This window comes from Euprymna scolopes, chromosome 19 (genome assembly GCF_053919585.1).
Source record: "Euprymna scolopes isolate OS-2025 chromosome 19, ASM5391958v1, whole genome shotgun sequence".
NCBI lineage: Eukaryota > Metazoa > Mollusca > Cephalopoda > Sepiida > Sepiolidae > Euprymna > Euprymna scolopes.
The window spans coordinates 84339310-84359309 of NC_136500.1; the positions used below are offsets into that span (position 1 = coordinate 84339310).

The following is a 20000-nucleotide window of genomic DNA, read 5'->3' on the forward strand; positions in this document are numbered from 1 at the left end:
AAAAATTGAAAAAAAAAAAAATCATTTCAACATTTGAAAGGGATACTCACTTTTTAGTTACCACGTTCTGGTAAATCGGTCACTTTTTATTTATTTATTTATTTTTTTCTAAATACAGAAGTGTCTTCGAGAGATATAAAATGGTCGCATGTTGACGAAGCAATGTATCGGGAGGCGTACGGGATTAAAAATTATTGGTAAATTTTTAGATTAGGTCCACCTCCTCAATTTTCTTTTAAATGACGACTTGAAATGGTTTTCGACTATGCTGAATACGAAAATCGCATCGAAATTTTGCAGAAATAAGTAGTTATCAAGATATACAAAGTTGTATTATGCATTGTAATCTTTAGCGGCCATCTTTTTTACGTGTGTGTATTTGTTTATGGCGCGTGTGCACGTATAAAGATGGCCGCCGAAGAATACAATGCATAATACAGCTATTTATTTCCGCAAAATTTCAATGCAATTTGCGTATTCAGCATACTCGGAAACCTATAAATGTCGTCATTGAAAGGAAAATTGTGGAGGTGGACCTAATCAAAAAAAATACCAAATTATTAAACATTTCTCCAGCATGTTAGTGAAATTTATAATACTTTAAAAAAATTAAAAAGAAACAAAACAAAAGTTTTGAAAAAAAAACTCACCTTTCACAAAAACAATTTAAAAAAAAAACCACAAACTGACTAAATAAGTAAAAAAAAAAAATAATTAAAAATCTCGAAACTTTATTTTCATGAAAACAATAAAAAAAAGTCCTGTTCTCTCTATTTATTTTCTTTGAGAAACAAATATATTTCTGACTTACAAATGCGGTAGAGACTCATTATTTTTACTTTCTATGGTTTTGATATACCGCGTTTTTATTGCTTACAAAATGGGTGACTGATTTATCAGAACGTTGTAAATAAAAAGTGAGCATCACTTTCAAATGTCGAAATAATGATTTCTTTTTTACATTTTTTTAAAAATAATCTGTTTAATTAGTGTCCAATCAATAATAATCCAGTGAAAAAAAATTCCAAAAACCTATAAGTATAGAAATTAAGCATGGGAGTATACAACAACGTCGCCTTTCGCACTTTTACAAACATTTTTAAAAAAAAGTAACTAAACCATTTATTGATAATTTGTCACGTGTACAAACATTTATTTATTTACGTAGGCTTAACTCCTTTCATGAATAAGAAAAGTTTTACTCTTTAAGAATAATAAAAGGAAAAAGTTACTGAACATTTATAAAAGGACTTCTTTTCATGAAGGCCAGAGGAATAGTTGGCCGAAAATTCGTGAAACAACAACTAATAAAGAAATAAAAATGGTGCTAATGCAGAGAGCGATCCGCGCTATTTTTTAAACGTTTTACGATATGTGTTTTTTTTTATTTATTCAATTGTAAGGTTAAAGTACAGAATAGGTACAAAACATCCTTACCTCCCCATGTTAAGAATGACTTTTTAAATAGTAACATTATTTCAGCACGGATCACTCTCTGCATGAGTAATCTTATATCGAAAACAACAAAAAAAAAACAAACTAAAAAGCAAGCAACAAACTTTTTTTTTTTTTGGCCTTATATAATAAAGAAAAGATGTGTAAATTAAAAAATTTGGAAGATAAACAAAAGAAATATGTTTTTTTTTTTTTTTTTTTTTTTACTTATCGAGTTAACAGAAAATTAAACCTTTCGTCAATTCGTGGCTGTGAAATGAATCGAACCGGAAGTTCAGTTTTATCAACAGAACAGATTCGCAGAAACGATAAATAAATATATTTATTTTATTTAATATTTTAATTTTAATTAGGTAAATTTATTTTAATAACATAAAAACATACCTCGACTCTAAAAATGGGTTGTCTGAAAATTTCAAATAAATTGGTAACGTATAAACATGGTTTTATTTCTTTAGAACGAACCAACTTTACATTTTATATATATATATATATATATATATATATATATATATATATATATATATATATATATAGTGAACGAATGACAAAAATCTATATTTCAAAGTTCATGATGTTGACCATCTTCCAATCTCGTCCTTTAATTCAGTTGACATTTACAATTCTTGACAGTATCTGTTTCGTATAAAAAAATCAATCACTTAATTATTATATCAATTAGTGAATGTATTTTGCCCAAAATTATATATATATATATATATATATATATATATATATATATATATATATATATATATATATATATATATATATATATGATAAATCTACGTACGCTTTTGTTATAATTTACAACTCGTTTCTTATTTAAAATAATGAATTTCTTCACATTTGACAAATAAAACATAGCCTTATGGAAAACATAAATACATCTGTAATTATATAAATATTACAATAACTTTGATTTAAATTTTTCTATAATGTTCGCTTGAAATCTATTTAAGAACTTTTGGTGGAAATAATAATGGTTCCCACGTGTTGTAAAAGAAAGACTCTTCTATAAAATGAAATGCGATCTTTCCGTTATCAATCTCTTTAAATGTAAACAAAGAATTGATATAGTTTCTTCTACTACTAATAACCAGTTCGGTAGTTTAGGCAGTAGACTTATATATATATATATATATATATATATATATATATATATATATATATATATATATATATATATAATAAGTATCTAAAATCGTAAAAACTGATCTTAAAAATAGCTTTTCTCTCTTATAGATAAAAGAGAATAATTTTACAAGGGAATATTTTATGCTACACCGCCAAAGTAAGATAATAAAACAAAATAAAATACAAAATAAAAATATTAATGATAATGTCGTTCATCAAATTCCCTCTGTGTTGGTTTACAATATCACGTCAGCTGATATTTGGGCTTGATGATGGAAAAGTCACTTTCGATTAATGTTTAGTCTTTAAATATGCAAACGAAGAAATGATTTGCGGCGATTTTAAATGGTGCCATTTCTTTTATCGTAAATTGAATTCATTAACAAGAAAATTTGTTTAAATAAAATGGTGAGGTACGCCCGGGCTTCAACAGAGGATCATTCGATCTGCGGTCGAACGCTCTACCACTAAGCTATATCTCCAGATTATAAGAAATATGTTTTTTTTGTCGTGTTTTTTTTTTTTTTAAAAGAATAATTTGCTGAATTTTTATTATCTCCCTTTTTCGGTGTAACGTAAAAATGATTTTTTTTTTTTACCTATAAGAGAGTACAGCTATTTTTAAGATCAGATTTTTTCGATTTTCGATACTTATTGGATAAATTTCTATACAAAGCATATCTAAGAACACTGCCAGACATATAAATTAGCTTTGTGTGAAATTTAAAAAGATAAGCTCAGCCGTTTTCGGAACCTGTGAGGAACTATCTCTCTCTTTCTCTCTCTCTCTCTCACACACACACACACACACACACACACACACACACACACACACACACACACACACACACACTCACAAAGTGATATATATATATATATATATATACACATACATACATACATACATACATATATATATGTATATATATATTTATATATACTGTATAACAGTAATATTAATCGCAGTGCTGATGCTGTTACTAATAATGTATTGTAGAATAATAGTCCATTAATGAATAAATATTTAACAGATAATGCTATATACAAAACACCATTAAATAATATTAATAACTAGCGGGGGTACCCGGCGTTGCCCGAGTGTTTGTTTCCGGGATGGGGGGGGGGGAGTTTTAAAAAATGTTATGGTAGGTAAGTAGGTAGGATCAAACCCGGAGTCATGAGTAAAAGTAGGAAAATAAAGTGTGAAAAAAAACAAAAAAAACATCTGCAACGTTAACAGTTCGGCCACCAAGAAAAGTCCATTCCAGTTGTTTAGGAAAAAAAAAAAAAAAAGAAAAGAAAAACGACTACGGTAGGTCGGCGCGAACGTGAAAGTATAATGTGAATTGTCCAGCACGCTAACCAATACGCCACAGAGCACTGCAGCTTAGTTTAGTGATTTTAAATAACTTCACATGAAAGAACTACGAAACCAAACCGGTGTTCTCTTCTCAACTGTTCCTTGTGAACGATCCCCAAACGGTGTTAAGTGGTGGCAGGGGGAGGAGGAATTTATTAGAGAGAAAATATTTTACCACTTCCATTGATCCTAACCGATTTGGGCCGTGACTTCTCAGCAGAAAAAGTATAGAAATCTAAGATTATCGAGGAATTTGAGAAATAATAAGCCTATAACACACCTCAGATATTGTTCTGCCGTTTGTGCATATTATATTTGCATGAAATATCTTGATTTTTAATCCTATTAATGTCAAAATCAGACGGGAAAAAATGAGTTCATTTTATTTATATAGATAGAAGATAGAAGATAGAAGATAGATAGAAGATAGATAGAAGATAGAAGAAGAAGAAGAATAGAAGAAGAAGAAGAAGAAGAAAGAAGATAGATAGAAGAATAGAAGATAGAAGAAGAAGATAGATAGAAGAAGATAGATAGAATAGAAGAGAAGAAGAGAAGAGAAGAGATGAGACAAAGAGAAAGTAAACACAGTGACTACACAGAGTAAATTCAAGTGCATTTATGATTATTATATGATGACATTCAGAGGTGAAAGATATCTAAATGTGTGAAAAATAGGAATATCAGTACCAATAGCCACTAAAAAAATATTCAAATTAGTTTTACTTTGCAACATAAATAGTAGAAAGAGTAAATACTAAATGGCATCAAAAATCAAATTAAAATATGAAATAAAAGATTGGTTGGTTGGTTCGTTGTTTTACGGCATATCGACCCTTTTCGGGTTATTTAATGCCGAATCCAAAGATTTTGAAGAAAAAATTTTTTTAATAGAATATATTTGTTGTTTTCAAGTCGGTTTCTATTTAACCCATAGTTGGGACCCTAACAGGTACTACCACTCCGGGTCAGAATGGACCTGGGAGCAATGGTAATTAAAGGGTAGCTCCACACTCCCCAAAGCCTTCACCACTTGATATAGTTTAAGGTCATATCCAGGACGGAAATAAAAAGAAGCATTATAACTAAATAATGACGCATAAATTAGTGCTTTGCTTTTTAAGCAATAATTAGTTAGAAATTAATTAATTAATTAATTAATTAATTAATTGATATATCCTGTATAGTTTCTGTAAAAAAAAACATGCTAAAACGCGTAAAATGCTATGCCACGTGTATGAATACTGTTAATTTTTCCGTTAAGCTTTGTAATTGATGACGATCAGATATATTTCTGATGATCAATGACACCGTACAACTACAATACATTATTATTATTATTATTATTATTATTATTATTATTATTATTATTATTATTATTATTATTTACTCACTAGGAGCACACAAGCTATCTTTGAGAACAACTTGTTGTGTTCTCTGGAGTCTGAATGACAACAAGTCTCCTCAGACTTCCAAGTACTCTCCACCTCTTTCGATAACCTTTGCAAAAGAATTTGCGTTATTGCAATAGGCGCTTATCATTGATTTCTCGTTGGCAGCGACCATTGATGTTCACTGGAATTTGGGTGGCAATAAGCCTCCCCAAGACCCCAGTCCTCTTTGTACTCAATCAGCGGAGGCCTGGCTCGTGCTTTCTCTCCTCGTTCTTTCCATCCTCCTTGACTCCCCTCGCTTATTTGCTGTGGTGCCAGTTTATAGTGACCTTCTTCATGTTTTGCCTCTGCAGCAGTTTTCATGATTCCATGTGATGTTCTTTTGTGCTTTATATCTGTAGCAGTTTCTATATGTCCATTTTGTGTCTGTAGTTCATGTGTGTTATTCTCCACATTCAAGGTTTCCTTAAAATTTCTGCAGTTTTTATTATTGTTGTATTTTCTAAGCTATATTATTATTATAGGCTCACAAGGAGCTTTCACACAGGACATCAAAGGTCTCCCCATTGAAAACCTGTGGTGCTCTCTGGAAGCTGAGTGACAACAAGTCTCCCCAGATTTCCAGCACTCTCCACCTCCTTCAATAACATTTGCAAATAAATTTGCGTTATCGCAACAGCCTCTCACCATTGATTTCTCGCTGGCAGCGGCCATTGGTCTCCTCAAGGTCCCAGATCTTTTTGCACTTGTCCAACAGAGGTCTGGTCACCGCTCTCTCCTCAGTCTTTCCATCCTCCTAGGCCCTTCTCGGCTATTTGGTATCACACTTTGGAGGGGGGGGCGATGATGGGGCAGTGGGAAGGGGTGGAAACATTGTAGATATGCAGCTTCAATGTTCTTGGTTTCATGTAACGCTTCTTCATGTTTTGCCTCTGCAGCAGTTTGTCTGGCCCACGCATGTGGTTCATGTTGATTAATCTCCGCATTCAAGGGGTTTCCTTAATGTTTCAGCTTTTTTCATTATCGTTTTTCGTTGTATCTTTTCAACCATTCCTCTGATTCCAATTTCTCTAATTCTTTTTCCAAAGTTTTTCGGAATTGTTCCTAGTGCTCCTACTATTATAGGCATTATTTTGATTTTCTTCATCAACATATCTCTTTTAGCCCTCTGGCTACCTCTATTATTATTATTATTATTATTATTATTATTATTATTATTATTATTATTATTGTGGTTGTTGTTGTTGTTAATATTATTATCACCTGCTATTCTATTATTATTAGTTGTTGTTATTCCTCTTAATAATAATAATAATAATAATAATAATAATAATAATAATAATAATAATAATAATAATAATAATAATAATAATAATAATAATAATAATAGTCGTACTCACTAGAAGTTCTCACACAGGTCGTCATCAGAGATTACCCACTGACAACAACCGATGGTGTTCCCTGGAGTCTGGGTGACAGCACGTCTCCCAGATTTTCTGTCATCTCTGCCCTTTGCAAATAAATGTGTGTTATCGCAATAGTCATTTACTATTGTCTTCGAGCTGGCCCTTCACTAGAATTTAGGGGGTAACAACATTCCTCTTTGCACTCATTTAGTAGAGGTCTGGTTAGTGGTTTCTTTCCTCAATCTTTCTATCCTCCTTGACCCTCCACAACAATTTGGTGTGTTGGCGGTGGATACCGACATTATTATTATTATTATTATTATTATTATTATTATTACAACTGGCAAATTGTAGACTTCTCAGTGCCCTGGGACAGGAACGTGAGAGAGAAGGAGAACGAGAAGTGGAGCAATTATGCTCTATTGGCCTTGGAAATAAGGTGCATACGCGGGGTTAAAACACAAATAATCCCGGTAGTAGTTGGTACACTAGGAGTAGTATCAAGTCGTCTGGAAGGACAATTGAAAAAACTACAAATCCCCGCTATTGTAGGTACCACTAAAATCCTTAGGAAAACCTTTGATCTTTGAAGCTCCTGGTTTGAAGCCGGGATTGAGGAAGTCCTCTGGAAATTAATCCTATCCCTTGATAAACGTAATCAGAATTATTATAGTTGTTGTTGTTGGTGGTTTATTTGGCACTGGAGATTTCATATTTAAGATTATACCTTATAATATACTAGCCTGGGTACCCGGCGTTGCCCGGGTATTTGGAGGTGTGTGTTGAGCAAAAAAAAAAAAAAAAAAAGAAAAAAAAGTGGTAGTAGGCAAGCAGGTTCGAACCCGTACGCGAAGGAGGAAAAGAACGTGAAAAAAGTGACGTGTTTGCTGTTGCGCCTATCGCCAAACCGGAAGTGATGTAGGTTTAAATTAAGGCTAGACAATCGAAAATATCGACGAAAAAAGCAACCCCTCCCCGTAGAAAAGTGTCCAGTTGAGAGTAAAGGAATTAATATTTTTAGCCAATTTTTCGATATTTTTCGTTGGAAGGGTCGAGCTTCAAAATGATAGCAATATCGTGAAAATCCCTCCCCTCTGTAGAAAGTTTTAGGCAGACAGACATGCATACATACATACATACATACATACATTTAAACAGACAGGTGAGATTTATATTATAGATGTATATTCATATAATTTTGTCATTTTCTTTCACACTGAATTCACATTGACATTTTAAAAATCCTATTTTAATAATAAAAAACAACAAAGATTTTTCTTTACTCACTTCTGATTTTCCGTGCGGTCACAAGAGGCGGACATTTTAATCCTCCGTTTCTCGGATTCTGAAGTCGAGTCCGATGTCTCACCTGGAAATATCCGGAGCGGATCCACCGACTCCACTCGCCAACGATGCAATCCGTTCGGTCGATGGGTGGAGTTTTCGTCGCGGGGGGAACGGTACTACTCCCCGACACGCCCGGCAGTATCGGCGCGGTGACGTGCGTCTCCGAAGAATGTCTCAAGTGTAAAACATGGGGAATGTTTCTGGTCGATGATCCTGCCGCACGGGGGCCCGGTTTGGTATTTGTTATTTTCGTTTTTGACGGAACGATAATGATCGAAACAGAAGTGGTTGGATCGGTCAGCAAGAAAACAATATAGAAGAACAGAAGAAGGAGATGCGATATATCCAGTCGGCAATTCATATCGGCGCGCAAGAAGACTACTGATCTGTTGTTTTTAAAGAAATGTTATTCCTCGCCAATTTAATAAAAAGAACAAAAACAACACTTTTCTTACTTTTTCCTCTGTATTTATGTATATTAATTTTTTTTTTTCTCTTTTGATTTCCTATTTTTTTTTTTTTTTTTTTTTTTTTTTTTTTTTTTTGCTACCCGTCCGTCCGATCACTGCCTGCCTGGCCGCCCAGCACCCAGCAAGAGTTTTAAACCGCTATTTGTGTAATAAATAGCCACCTCCGTGTTTAGAAAAAAAAAAAAAAAACCCACGCACACAGTTGCTGGCTTCGACGACATTCCTCCCTTTCTTTCTTTTATGCCCCCCCCTCTATCAGTTTTGTTGGTTCGTCTTTCTTCGGTTTATATGGGTCTTATTTATTTAATTATATATTTATTTATTTGATTGTTTTTATACGTGTTTGTATTTTGGGGCTGGATTTTATATTTTCCCTTTCGGGTATTTTTACTTGTTGTTTTGTTTGGGTGCAAATAACAGTTACAGCTGGCTTATAACGATGTACACAATAATATACATATTCAATCGTCCTCGGTCCCCCTCTCTCTCCTACACACATATACATCCGCGTGCGCACGCTCTCTCTCTCTCTCTCTCTCTCTCTCTTTCACACACACACACACGCACACACACACACACACACACACACACACACACACACACACACACACACACACACACTTTCTATAGTAAAAAAAAAAAGAAGGAAATTTACCTGCCTTTCCGCGTGACTAATAATTAGATTTTACGTCACTCTATAGTAGAAGAATCCATACCCCCCTCTCCTCCCAAAAGGGGTCATTCTGAATATATACAAACTTTCTTGTGGTCACAATCGACGGAATTCCCCCGCGATGGACGCCTTAAGCGACCAGCAATAATAAACAAACTACCGAAGGAGGTGTTAATATCTGGAAGGATGGTCCCCAGAGACATAATTCACAATGATCAAAGAGCGAGGGCTTCTGTGCCGGGTAAAATAATAATTAGAATCCAGTGGTGAGATTTCTACCTATACGCCAGCACCTCTTATTTTCACTCTACGTTCACTAAAGAGAAGAGAGGGGGGAATCAAGTAAAGCTATTTTTGAGAGAGAGAGAGAGAGAGAGAGAGAGAGAGAGAGAGAAAGGGGAGGGGAGAAAGAGAACGGGGAAATGTCATACACCCAAGGGTGATGCTAATTATATATAAAAAAAAAAAACATCGTTTTCTAAAAAACAAAAATCTGTCTTAATTCATTCTGAAAACTAAACGGAACTTCCATGAGTAAAGTTTCTTTCCAAGAACTACCCGTTTTTTTTCTGTACAAAATACTACGGAGCTGTTTTCCAGCTGGCTACAACCTGTTAACAAATTCTTGTTGGGCCGTCCTATTATATATATAATTCTGGTCAGTTTCAACCATTTGTCGTTATTCGTTACAGTGTTGTCTCACCGTCCACCTGACGAATTCATCAACCCTTATCCTTGAGTGGCATTTAGACCTTGATATGCGGCGACTCAAAGCAAACATGTCATTAGTATTTGGTAACTTCCTTTAGTCTTGACAGACTATGAATACCCACTGTAAGTGTGCCTGCGCATGGAATTTTTGTGGCAAGAGTTGCGCAGTAACCAACCACATCTCTCCTGAATCGGCGTTATACTAGTGGTAACGACTGGAAACAATACCGAGATAAGCGGGGAGCGCCTAGAATTCCAAGATGGTCGCCCATTTGATACTAGCCAGGCTCAACGTTGCTTAACTGCAATGATCTGATGAGAACTGGCGTGTCAACATGATTGTGCCGTACATAATTAGTATTTATTACTAACATAAAATATTAGGGGCGAAGCGGGAGGAGGGGGACAATAAAAAACAAGAACGTAATATGGCTTATGAACGTAGTGAAACAGTATGTAGTAACGGTCCTCATTTAATCCCGAACAACGTCACTAGTAACATGCTAGTAGTCAATACTAATGTCAGATATGTGTTACTATTAGCTTGGAGATGTGACGTTGTTCGGGATTAAATGAGGACCGTTACTACATACTTTTTCACTACGTTCATAAGCCATATTACGTTCTTGTTTTTTATTGCCCCCCCTCCTCCCGCTTCGCCCCTAATATTTTATGTTTGTAATAAATACTAATTGTGTACGACACAATCACGTTGACACGCCGGTTCTCACCAGATCACTGGAGTTAAGCAACGTTGAGCCTGGCTAGTATCAGATGAGCGATCATCTTGGAATTCTAGGCGCTCCCCGCTTATCTCGGCATTGTTTCCAGTCGTTACCACTGGTATAACGCCGATCCAGGAGAGGTGTGGTTGGAGTAAATGAGGATCGTTGCTATGTATTTTTTCACTCCGTTCATAACACCATATCACTTTCTTGTTTTTGTTGTCTCCCTCCTCCCGTTCCGCCCCCTAATATAGTAAAAAAAAAAAAAAAAAAAAAATTAAAATGTTGGAAAACTCTTTGAATTAGTGCCGTAAGTTTTAAGTGAGTTCAGTCCCCATGGATCACTTAGAGATAGGGGCACGTAGATATTTAGCACATAGTTGGTAACATAGAGATTCGGGGTAACTTCCATTGTCTTCCCCGGAGAATTTTACACATATGATATAAATTTCATCAAAATTGAAGTTTTAAAGAAGGTTCGGTCTCAATTTCGGACAGGACCACTTCTAATGTCTTCTTTATAAACCTTTATACATATTATTTACATTTAATAAAATACAAGGAGGTCCACTTAAAAGTAGCCCAGAAAAATGCAGTAAGGAGGAGCATTATTTTATTGTTTAAATTACCTGTAGTGTTATAAAAGATGCTGGAAGTGCTCCCCGTTGACATCTATGTATTTCTGGGCATGTTTAACAACGTTTGCAGATACTGCCTGTAGATCTCTGGTGATTCTCCTGATAGCGTTGGTAATGTTCTCCTTTAGTTAGTCTAGATTGTGAGGATTATTTGCATAAACTTTTTGTTTTAAAGTCCCTCAAAGGTAAAAATCACATAATGACAAGTACAGGGAACCCTTTGCTTATTGTTCTCTGTTCCGTAAACATGTCATAAACTCGTGTCAGTGATCTGTGAGACGTGTGGTATGTAGCACCATTTTGGTAAAAAAAAAAAATGCATTATGTCTTGTGGTGTCAGTTGGTCCTTAAGAAAAATATTAAAAATATTGGGCTTCTTTCAAGTGGGCCACCCTGTATAATATATTTGAATTTTTAAGGAGATTATGCTAACCTAACCTCCTTAATAGTACATTTAAATATTCGAGAATCTATCATTGTCATCCCCGTAAATTTTTCATAAGAATATACTTTTAGATTTTATGTAGATTCTCTAATCCTTCTTTCTATAGGGAACACGTAAATATCACATATACACACACACACACTGAGTTCCTGTCTTGGGTATCAACTGATACTTAGCGTAATGCGAAGCTCTTTGTTTGTAAATAAACAAATGGGGGCATTTTAAAAGTGGCGGTCAACGTTTATATAAAGAAGTTGTAGATATCATTTACGAGGGCGAATCCCAGCTAGACTTTGGAATTCCCTTCCTGCCACCTGCTTCCCTGACTGTATTGATATGCAGAAGTTTAAATGTAACGTAAACCAACATTTTGTTAATCTTTCTTAGACCTGGTCCCAATTAGTAGCCCCTTACGCTCGAGTGACGATATGCCTTGTTTGGGGTGAAGGTGAGTAAAACAAATTATGGTCCAGTGATTAGAATTGTTGAATGTCAACTAGATGGTTATAGGTTCAATTCTTGGCTTGTGATGTGTGCTAGTCTAGCCATACTGAAGAGCTGTAATACAACGAAACAGTCTGTTTGTGGATAATTATATGTGAACAATATATAGCACATATATAGTAACGACCATCAATTTATAGTATAAATCTCACCTGTTTGTTTAAATCTATGTATGTATGTATGTATGTATGTATGTATGTCTGCCTAAAACTTTCGACAAAGGCGACGGATTTTCACGAGATTGGTATCATTTTGAAGCTCGACCCTTCAGACGACAGATATCGAAAAATTGGCTAAAAACATTGATTCCTTCACCTTCAACTGGGCACTTTTCTACAGAGGTGTCATTTTTTCGCCGATATTTTCGAAAATTATACCCTCCTTTCGATTGACTAACCTTAATTTAAACATTCTTCACTTCCGGTTTGGTGATAGACGCAACAGCAAAGACGTCACGTTTTTCTTTTTTCACGTGCTTTTCCTCCTTCGCGGTACAGGTTCGAGCCTACTTGCCTACTATCACTTGTTTTTTTTTTTTTTTTTTTTTTGCTCAACGCACACCTCCAAAAACCCGGGCAACGGTGGGCACCTAGGCTACTATAAGAGTAGGGAAACAACAAAACCATAAATATGTGTTTTAATTAAAAAGCAATACATGACTAGAAATGAAATTTTTAACTAATTAAGATGCACGATTATACAAAGTTACAAAATCTTGCATAATTAGTTTTCTTATAAATAGATTAGAACACAGGAAATAAGCCACTGGACAAAAGTTAAGGAACGATGTTAATAATTTTTAAAAACTTAATTTACATTAAAAAATATGGCTTGAGCTTTTCAGCAATAAGTAAAAGTTCATTTATTATTAGGACTTGATTTTTAAGCAATATGGCAAATGCTACATGCAAAACGCTATATTTTGAAGGAAAAAACCCCCATTATCACTAACTATCAAGAAAAAAGTCAATTTCAGACATTTTAGTTATTGTCCATAGGTCTAAAAGCGTCGTTCATCAGCAAATATAAAACCGAATGATAAAACGTTAGATGCAAAAACTAAAAACCGGCAATCTTTCAAATAAGATTAAAAAAAAAAAGAAAACATTGCAAAGAGAAAATTGAAGAATTGTAAGAATGTCTCCAAAAACTAATTTTTAAATTTAATGACGAAACAGATAAGATCTTAAGGAAAACGTTTGCTCATAAGTTAAAAATGCAGGATTGCAAGTCCGTATTCCAGCCTTAAAGCCTCTGATTTCAAATCAAAGGGCATACCTAGAGTATGCGAAAGAACATTATAGTTTGGAATGACGCATAATGGGATACAGTTCATTTTAGTGATGAGTCCAAGTTTTATATATTTGATTCTGATGGCAAAATTTATGTATGCTATGGAACGGGTGACTGACGGTCTTCTCAATGTGTCAAGAAAACCGTTATGTTTGGTGGCAATAGTTTGATGGTGTTGCGAATGATTCCATTTGCATAAGTTGGCCTTATAAACCAAATACATAGCAGTATCAATGCTGAGATTTACAAAAGTTTTCTTCAAAATCATCTACCTGTCTCACCTGTCTGTTTAAATATATGTATGTATGTATGCCTAAAACTTTCGACAGAAACGACGGATTTTCACAAGATCGGTATCCTTTTAAAGCTCGATTCATCGGACGACAAACATCGAAAAGTTGGCTAAATAATTGGCTTGTTTAATTTTAAAGTGGATAAATTTGTTAGTAGTTTCATTGGTTCTTTTCACCTTCAACTGGGCACTTTTCTACAAGGAGGGGTCGAGTTTTCGCTGACATTTTTGCAAGTCATTCAAACTTCACGTCAACGACGTCGCATAAAAGACGTTATTTCGACCGTCCGTTACGTCACAATCGCGGTAGATGCATCGATAAGACCGTTTGTTTGTTTTCCCCCCCCCTATCTCTGGCGCGTTACGGGTTTGAGCCTTCTTACTACTCCTATTTTTTTTTTTTTTTGCTCGCAATTTTCCTTTTTTTTTTTTTTGCTCACTTTCTTTTCCGCTTTGACGGCACGGATTTTGAGCCTGCCTGCCTACTACAACTTTTTTTCTCAACATTCCTACAAACACCCGAGCAACGCCGGACACCTAGGTTAGTGTGTCAATTAGCCTACACGATAATTTCCGATTTTCATGCAGGACAATGCATCTTGACACAATGCCAAGAAAGTTTATATATAGCTTTAGTTGAAGAAGAAGGAATTGCCGTAATGAAACACTCGTTGACCATAAATTTATTGTTGACAATGACTATTATTGACATCTCTGGAATTTATCAAAAAGAAATTTATGGTAAACGACTGTTGCAATAAAGCCAAATAATTCGTAACGGTTATTGAAGGAGGCAACGAATGCTTGAAATCGAGGGAAACTTTTGACTTAGATTTCACGGCACTTGACTTGTTAATGTCGATGAGCAATCGCTAATGGAGGCACGTGTGAATATCCTTTGGAAGTAAACAATAATACTCCTTTGAGACATTGAAATTTTGTTGAATATCAGATTTAGTGTATCGGAAATGTCACCTGTCTGAACTAATTATGGTTTCTGATTTAGAAGTGTATGAACTGAGTCAGATGTGAAATAGAGCCTGGTGAGTGTAGCGCAGTGATCCGGTTTTTGTATCTGATTTGAAATTAATAGAAGCTGTCAAAGTCAAGAGGTAGGGAAAGGTCAGCAAAATGTATCCTTGCAGAGCAAGATTACATCCCGGTTTATAACACGCATGTCACCACTGACTTTTCCCTCTTTCCAGCCATGATTTTTTTTTAATGAAAGTATTTCTCATGCGATGCAACCTTAATTTTTGAAGTCAAACCGTGATTGGAGGATCAACCTGTGATGTTCTACAAAAACGGTCTCCAGAGATGCATTAAAGCATGAAAAAAATTCGTACGTCTTAGCGATTCCTGTGTAGCGAAATGCTTATAATTGTGCCAAGTTTTGTTGCACTAGTGTGATACAAAGTGGTTAGGGACATTATTTATGGAATTGCCCCCGTGGAGACAAATAATGCATTTTATTCTATCAGAAGCAGAACAAAGAAAGATATACATACATTGCAACTATTTAGTCAGCGAACTTAAACTGTTAAATGGGCAATTTATGCACGCTCTTACACTCAAACGTCAGTATGCATAGCTAATGCACACCTGCACACGTAGACTATAAAATACAAAAACTAGTTTGTTGCTTGCAGTTCTGCATTTTTTAGATGAGGTATGAATGTTTGTGTTGTTTTGATTGTTCATGCAATTATTCTCATCTTGGGTGTTATTGGTAAAACGTTTCGCTCGATGAATCCTCCGACCGTCGTCAGGTGTAAACTCCATATTTTTTCTCAACTAAAGAAAAAAATTTTTTCTCAACTTAAGAAAAGTTTTTTTTTTCTCAATTAAAGAAAAGCTCCATATTGCAAAAGATCGGACCTTAGGATTGAGGATGTGTCCGCAAATTATAAAAAAAAAGAAGTCAATTTCCGGGGGTCACTAGGGTACTCTTCAAGACTTTCCTATGATTAATTGCAGACACATCCTCAAACCCAAGGTCCGATTTTTTGCAATACGGAGCTAACCCTCTTTTCCTTAGTTGAGAAAAAAACATGGAGTTTACACCTGACGACGATCAGAGGGTTCATCGGCCGATATGTTGTGCCAATAACACTCAAGATAAGCATAATGGTCAAAACAATACAATCAAGTTTGTTGCTTGTTTAATTTTAAAGCGAATACATTTGTTAGCGGTTTTATTGGCTCTTTTCATTTTCTTTCGTTCTTTTTTTAATGTCTTTGAGTCTTCAGCAGTGTTTGATTTCACAATTACAAGGTCATATAAATATTTATATATAATTAATATGAAATAAAATTAGCAATAAAACAAAGTTATGTTTTTTTAACATTTTGTAAAACAATGTTAGTAGGGCACGAGTAATCTCCCTTGTTGGCATGTTACAAACTTATTTCCCTCTCGTCTTACACCATTCATTTATACTGGTCACATTAAAAAATTTAACAACACATTTTTTTTTTCTGAACATTTTGCATAACAATTCAGCTTGTTATAATTTACTGCTTTTGTTTTTCAATATGATTATGCCATCGCCGGAAATTCCACGGTTGTTTTCTTCATCTATCCATATAATTCCCCATTACTGATAATATTTCAGTTTTGCCGCACATTAATCTTTCCGAGATGTTTCCTGTTTTGGACGTCATTGAACGACATGGGAAGTAGACGGTGTCAGTTAATATCGTGACCCTGCCCACGCTTTCATCTTTGTTTCATTTTAGTTTCGCACAATATTTTTGAATATAATAAATAAGAATATTCGTAAAGTAATATATTTATTTATATATTTTTTAATTAAATATATCTATTTATAGACACGTTTTCACAGAAATACCGCAACTATTTCAAACTATGTGCGCCAAACGTTATCTCTTCGGATTTACAAAAAAATCATCTTTGAAGAAAAATATACGAATTTTTATTGCTAATTTTTTTCCTTTTGACAACATGATACGAGAAAAAAATATTTCGACGAGGACGTATTACGTCGAAATTATTAATAATTTCAAACAAATAAACGTTTGCTTATTTTACAAAACATTTGCGTTGTAATTTCGTTTCAAACGTATAACATATGCATTTCATTTCATTACGAATTCTTCACGCTATAAATGAAATAAAATGTGGAAAAGAAAATGTATTTTAACTTAACATAGTAAAAAAAAAAAATTTTTCCCATATAATATTTATTTTTTCAAATGAATATATTTATTTACATATTTATTAAATATATTTATTTAAAACAATTCAGTTTACGAATATTCTTGTTTATTATATTTAAAATATTCTTATTTATTATATTTTAAACAATAATTTTATCAAAATAAAATTGAATAAAAATCAAATAAAACAAACAAGAGAGCATGGAACGTAATTGGGCGGGGTCGCCATATTTACTAACACCGTCTACTTCTGTGGCATGACGTTCAAAAGAGGAATGGCCCGAGAGAGCTAATATTTCTTTAAAAAAGACGCGTGTAAGGCTTAATAAAAGATAATTATGCTTATCGGTTCAACATTTTTTAAAGAAATAAAACGAATGCACTTTATTCGTTGAAAATTATTACAAAAAAAAAAAAAAAAAATTAAAAGCATACATATTTTTTTCTTTACTACCGAAATTAGGAATCGAAAAAAATCGGAATTTTTCAGGGTATCGGAATCCGAAATTTTTGTGCCTATTTTCCGATGCCTCAAAGGATTCTCTTAATTGTTTCATTTTTTTGTCTTTTTATTTTTTGATTGAATTTTTTCATCACTGGTACTAATGATAAAAAATAAATATTAATACATTTTGAAATACCAGCAAAACTAAAATCTAAAGATCCACCCACCACAAATGTATGCACATATTACACGGGTATTTGCGATGCCCCCCCCCCCCCTAAAAAAATCAACACTAAACCTAAATATTTAAAGATTTAAAAGAATCGGAATCGGTAATTGTATCGGAATTGGGAAAAAATGTCGGAATCGTTCCATCACTACTTCTTACCGCAAACGTAATTATCACGTGAATATTATTCAAAAATAATAAAATCATTCGTAAAAATAACTAAATACTTTTTAAATGAATAGAACGAATGCCACTTTTCAAAATTTATTTGTTTAAAATTGTAACACTTATACGTGCATTAAAATTACAGTATAACCCGGGGTATAAGAGACTTCGTCCCTGGTCCCTAAGCTCTCTTATATCGGGTTGCACTTTTATCCGGGGTCCTTATATCCGAGTTATAAAGTACATTAACACAGGCTCTAATTTGGGAACAGAGAAAATCTGTCTTATATCCGTTTTTCTTATATTCGGGGTTCTTATATCCGGGTTACACTGTAAATATAAGAGAGAGTTCAAAGCTTAAGTTTTTTTTTCAAACCGGTTAAGTTAATGGGAAGACACAAATCGATTTTGGAGCAATTCATTTTAAACCGAGTATATGCTGAATACTCTTACCGCCGCACATACATAGTATCATACGCTCGTGAATCTACGTTCTAACCGATGTTTCGTCACTGCTCGCGCTGTTGGCCCCTGTTTCTCCCTTCTTGCCCGAGAATTATGCAGACGCCGGTTTGGTCGTAAAGAATTTGGTTAACAGAACGAGAGACAGAAATCAAATGCATATATATATATATATATATATATATATATATATATATATATATATATATATATATATATAGAGAGAGAGAGAGAGAGAGAGAGTTTGGGTTATCGCAATAACCGCTTACCATTGATTTCTCGTTAGTAACGACTATTGGCATTCCCTGCAACTTTGGTGGCAATAAGCATCCCAAATATCCTAGTCCTCTTCACATTCATCCAGTGAAGGTCTGGTTAGTAAATTTATCTCCTCGTTCTTTCCATTCCCCTTGACTCTTCACGACTATTTGGTGTGTTGCCGGTTGATGTCGACACATTATTTTGGCGGGATGTGTGTTAACTTACAATTATACAGTTTCAGTTTTCTTAATTCCATGTGGTGTTCTTTTCTTTGTGTTTCACTTCTGTAGCAGTTTGTATATGATTCGTTAGTGTCTGTAGCTTATGTGTATTAGTTTCCGCATGCAAGGGTTTTCCTTAAGATTACGTCCGTTTTCATTATTGTTATCCGTTATATCTTCTCAGCCATTCCTCTGATTCCAATATTTCCCATTCCGTTTTCAAAAATGTTCGGGATTATTTCAAGTGCTCATACTATTATCTGGACTTTCCTCATATTCCATATCTTTCAGCTCTCTGGTCAATTGCAAATTCCGTGTATTTGCTCCGCTGCTCCGTCTCCTTGATATTCAGTCTGTGATCAGCTGGAACGGAGAAATCTACGATCTGGCAGGACTTTTCCTTCTTGTTAACTATTATGACGTCTGGTCTTCTTGCTTGGCTGGGTTTATCTGTTTTTACGTTTATTTCCAATAGGATTTTGTGATTTCCGTTCTCAAGTACTGCTGTCGATTTGTGCCTGTATTATTTGTACGATTTGTATGTGTGTTCAAGATGCAGTTGTTTATATAATTCCCAGTATTGACTTCCACACTTAATCGTGTCTATTCTTGTATTCTTTTGAGTTGGTTCGCTGCGTTCGCTTAATATGTGGTTTATTATTTCGTCTTTTTGTCCACATAGTCTGCATTTGCTTTTTCCTTGTGTTTGTCAATCCTTGCTTTGAAAGAGTTTGTTCTAATCACGTTATTTTGTGCGGCTGTTATTAGGATTTCAGCTGCTCTGTTTAGGTGTCCTTTTTGTAGCCATGTTCAAGTATTTTCGTTAGTTTCATATTTTGTTATCCTTATGAATTATCCGTGTAACTGTTTCTTATCATATTTTTATTTTTTTATAAATCTTATCCATTGCCTTTCTGTTTTCTGTCCTTCATTTTTTTCAATGTGACTTGCTGCAGCAATGATCCGTTTTGTGTTCTGCAGTATGCATTTTCCTAATTCCTTTTTTTTTGCGTCATTCACACAATCTTCTATACGAACCAGCCCCCTTCCCCTGTCTTTCCTTCTCACGATGAGTCGATCTACATCATCCTTTTAGTGTAATGCATTGTGCTTGGTTACAAGTTTCCTCATCTTTTGGACAAGATGCTTCAGTTTTTCTTATTTAGTTTCTACTCTATAGTTTAGTC

The 20000-nt window shown here is 34.3% G+C and overlaps 1 protein-coding gene across 2 annotated transcripts in view; it reads right to left on the reverse strand.

Annotated features, from left to right (window-relative positions):
* The window catches only part of LOC145239809 (uncharacterized), a 275633-nt gene that overhangs the window by 100103 nt on the left and 155530 nt on the right, over window positions 1-20000 (reverse strand). Inside the window, exon 1 of one of the 2 annotated variants that reach the window (XM_080103332.1) lies at window positions 8040-8715. The exons of the other annotated variant lie outside the window; for it this stretch is intronic. Within the exon in view, the coding sequence (XP_079959458.1) occupies window positions 8040-8460 (421 nt within the window). The 5' untranslated portion in view covers window positions 8461-8715. Of the gene's footprint in view, window positions 1-8039; window positions 8716-20000 lie in introns of those variants that run through there. 2 annotated transcript variants of the gene reach the window in all.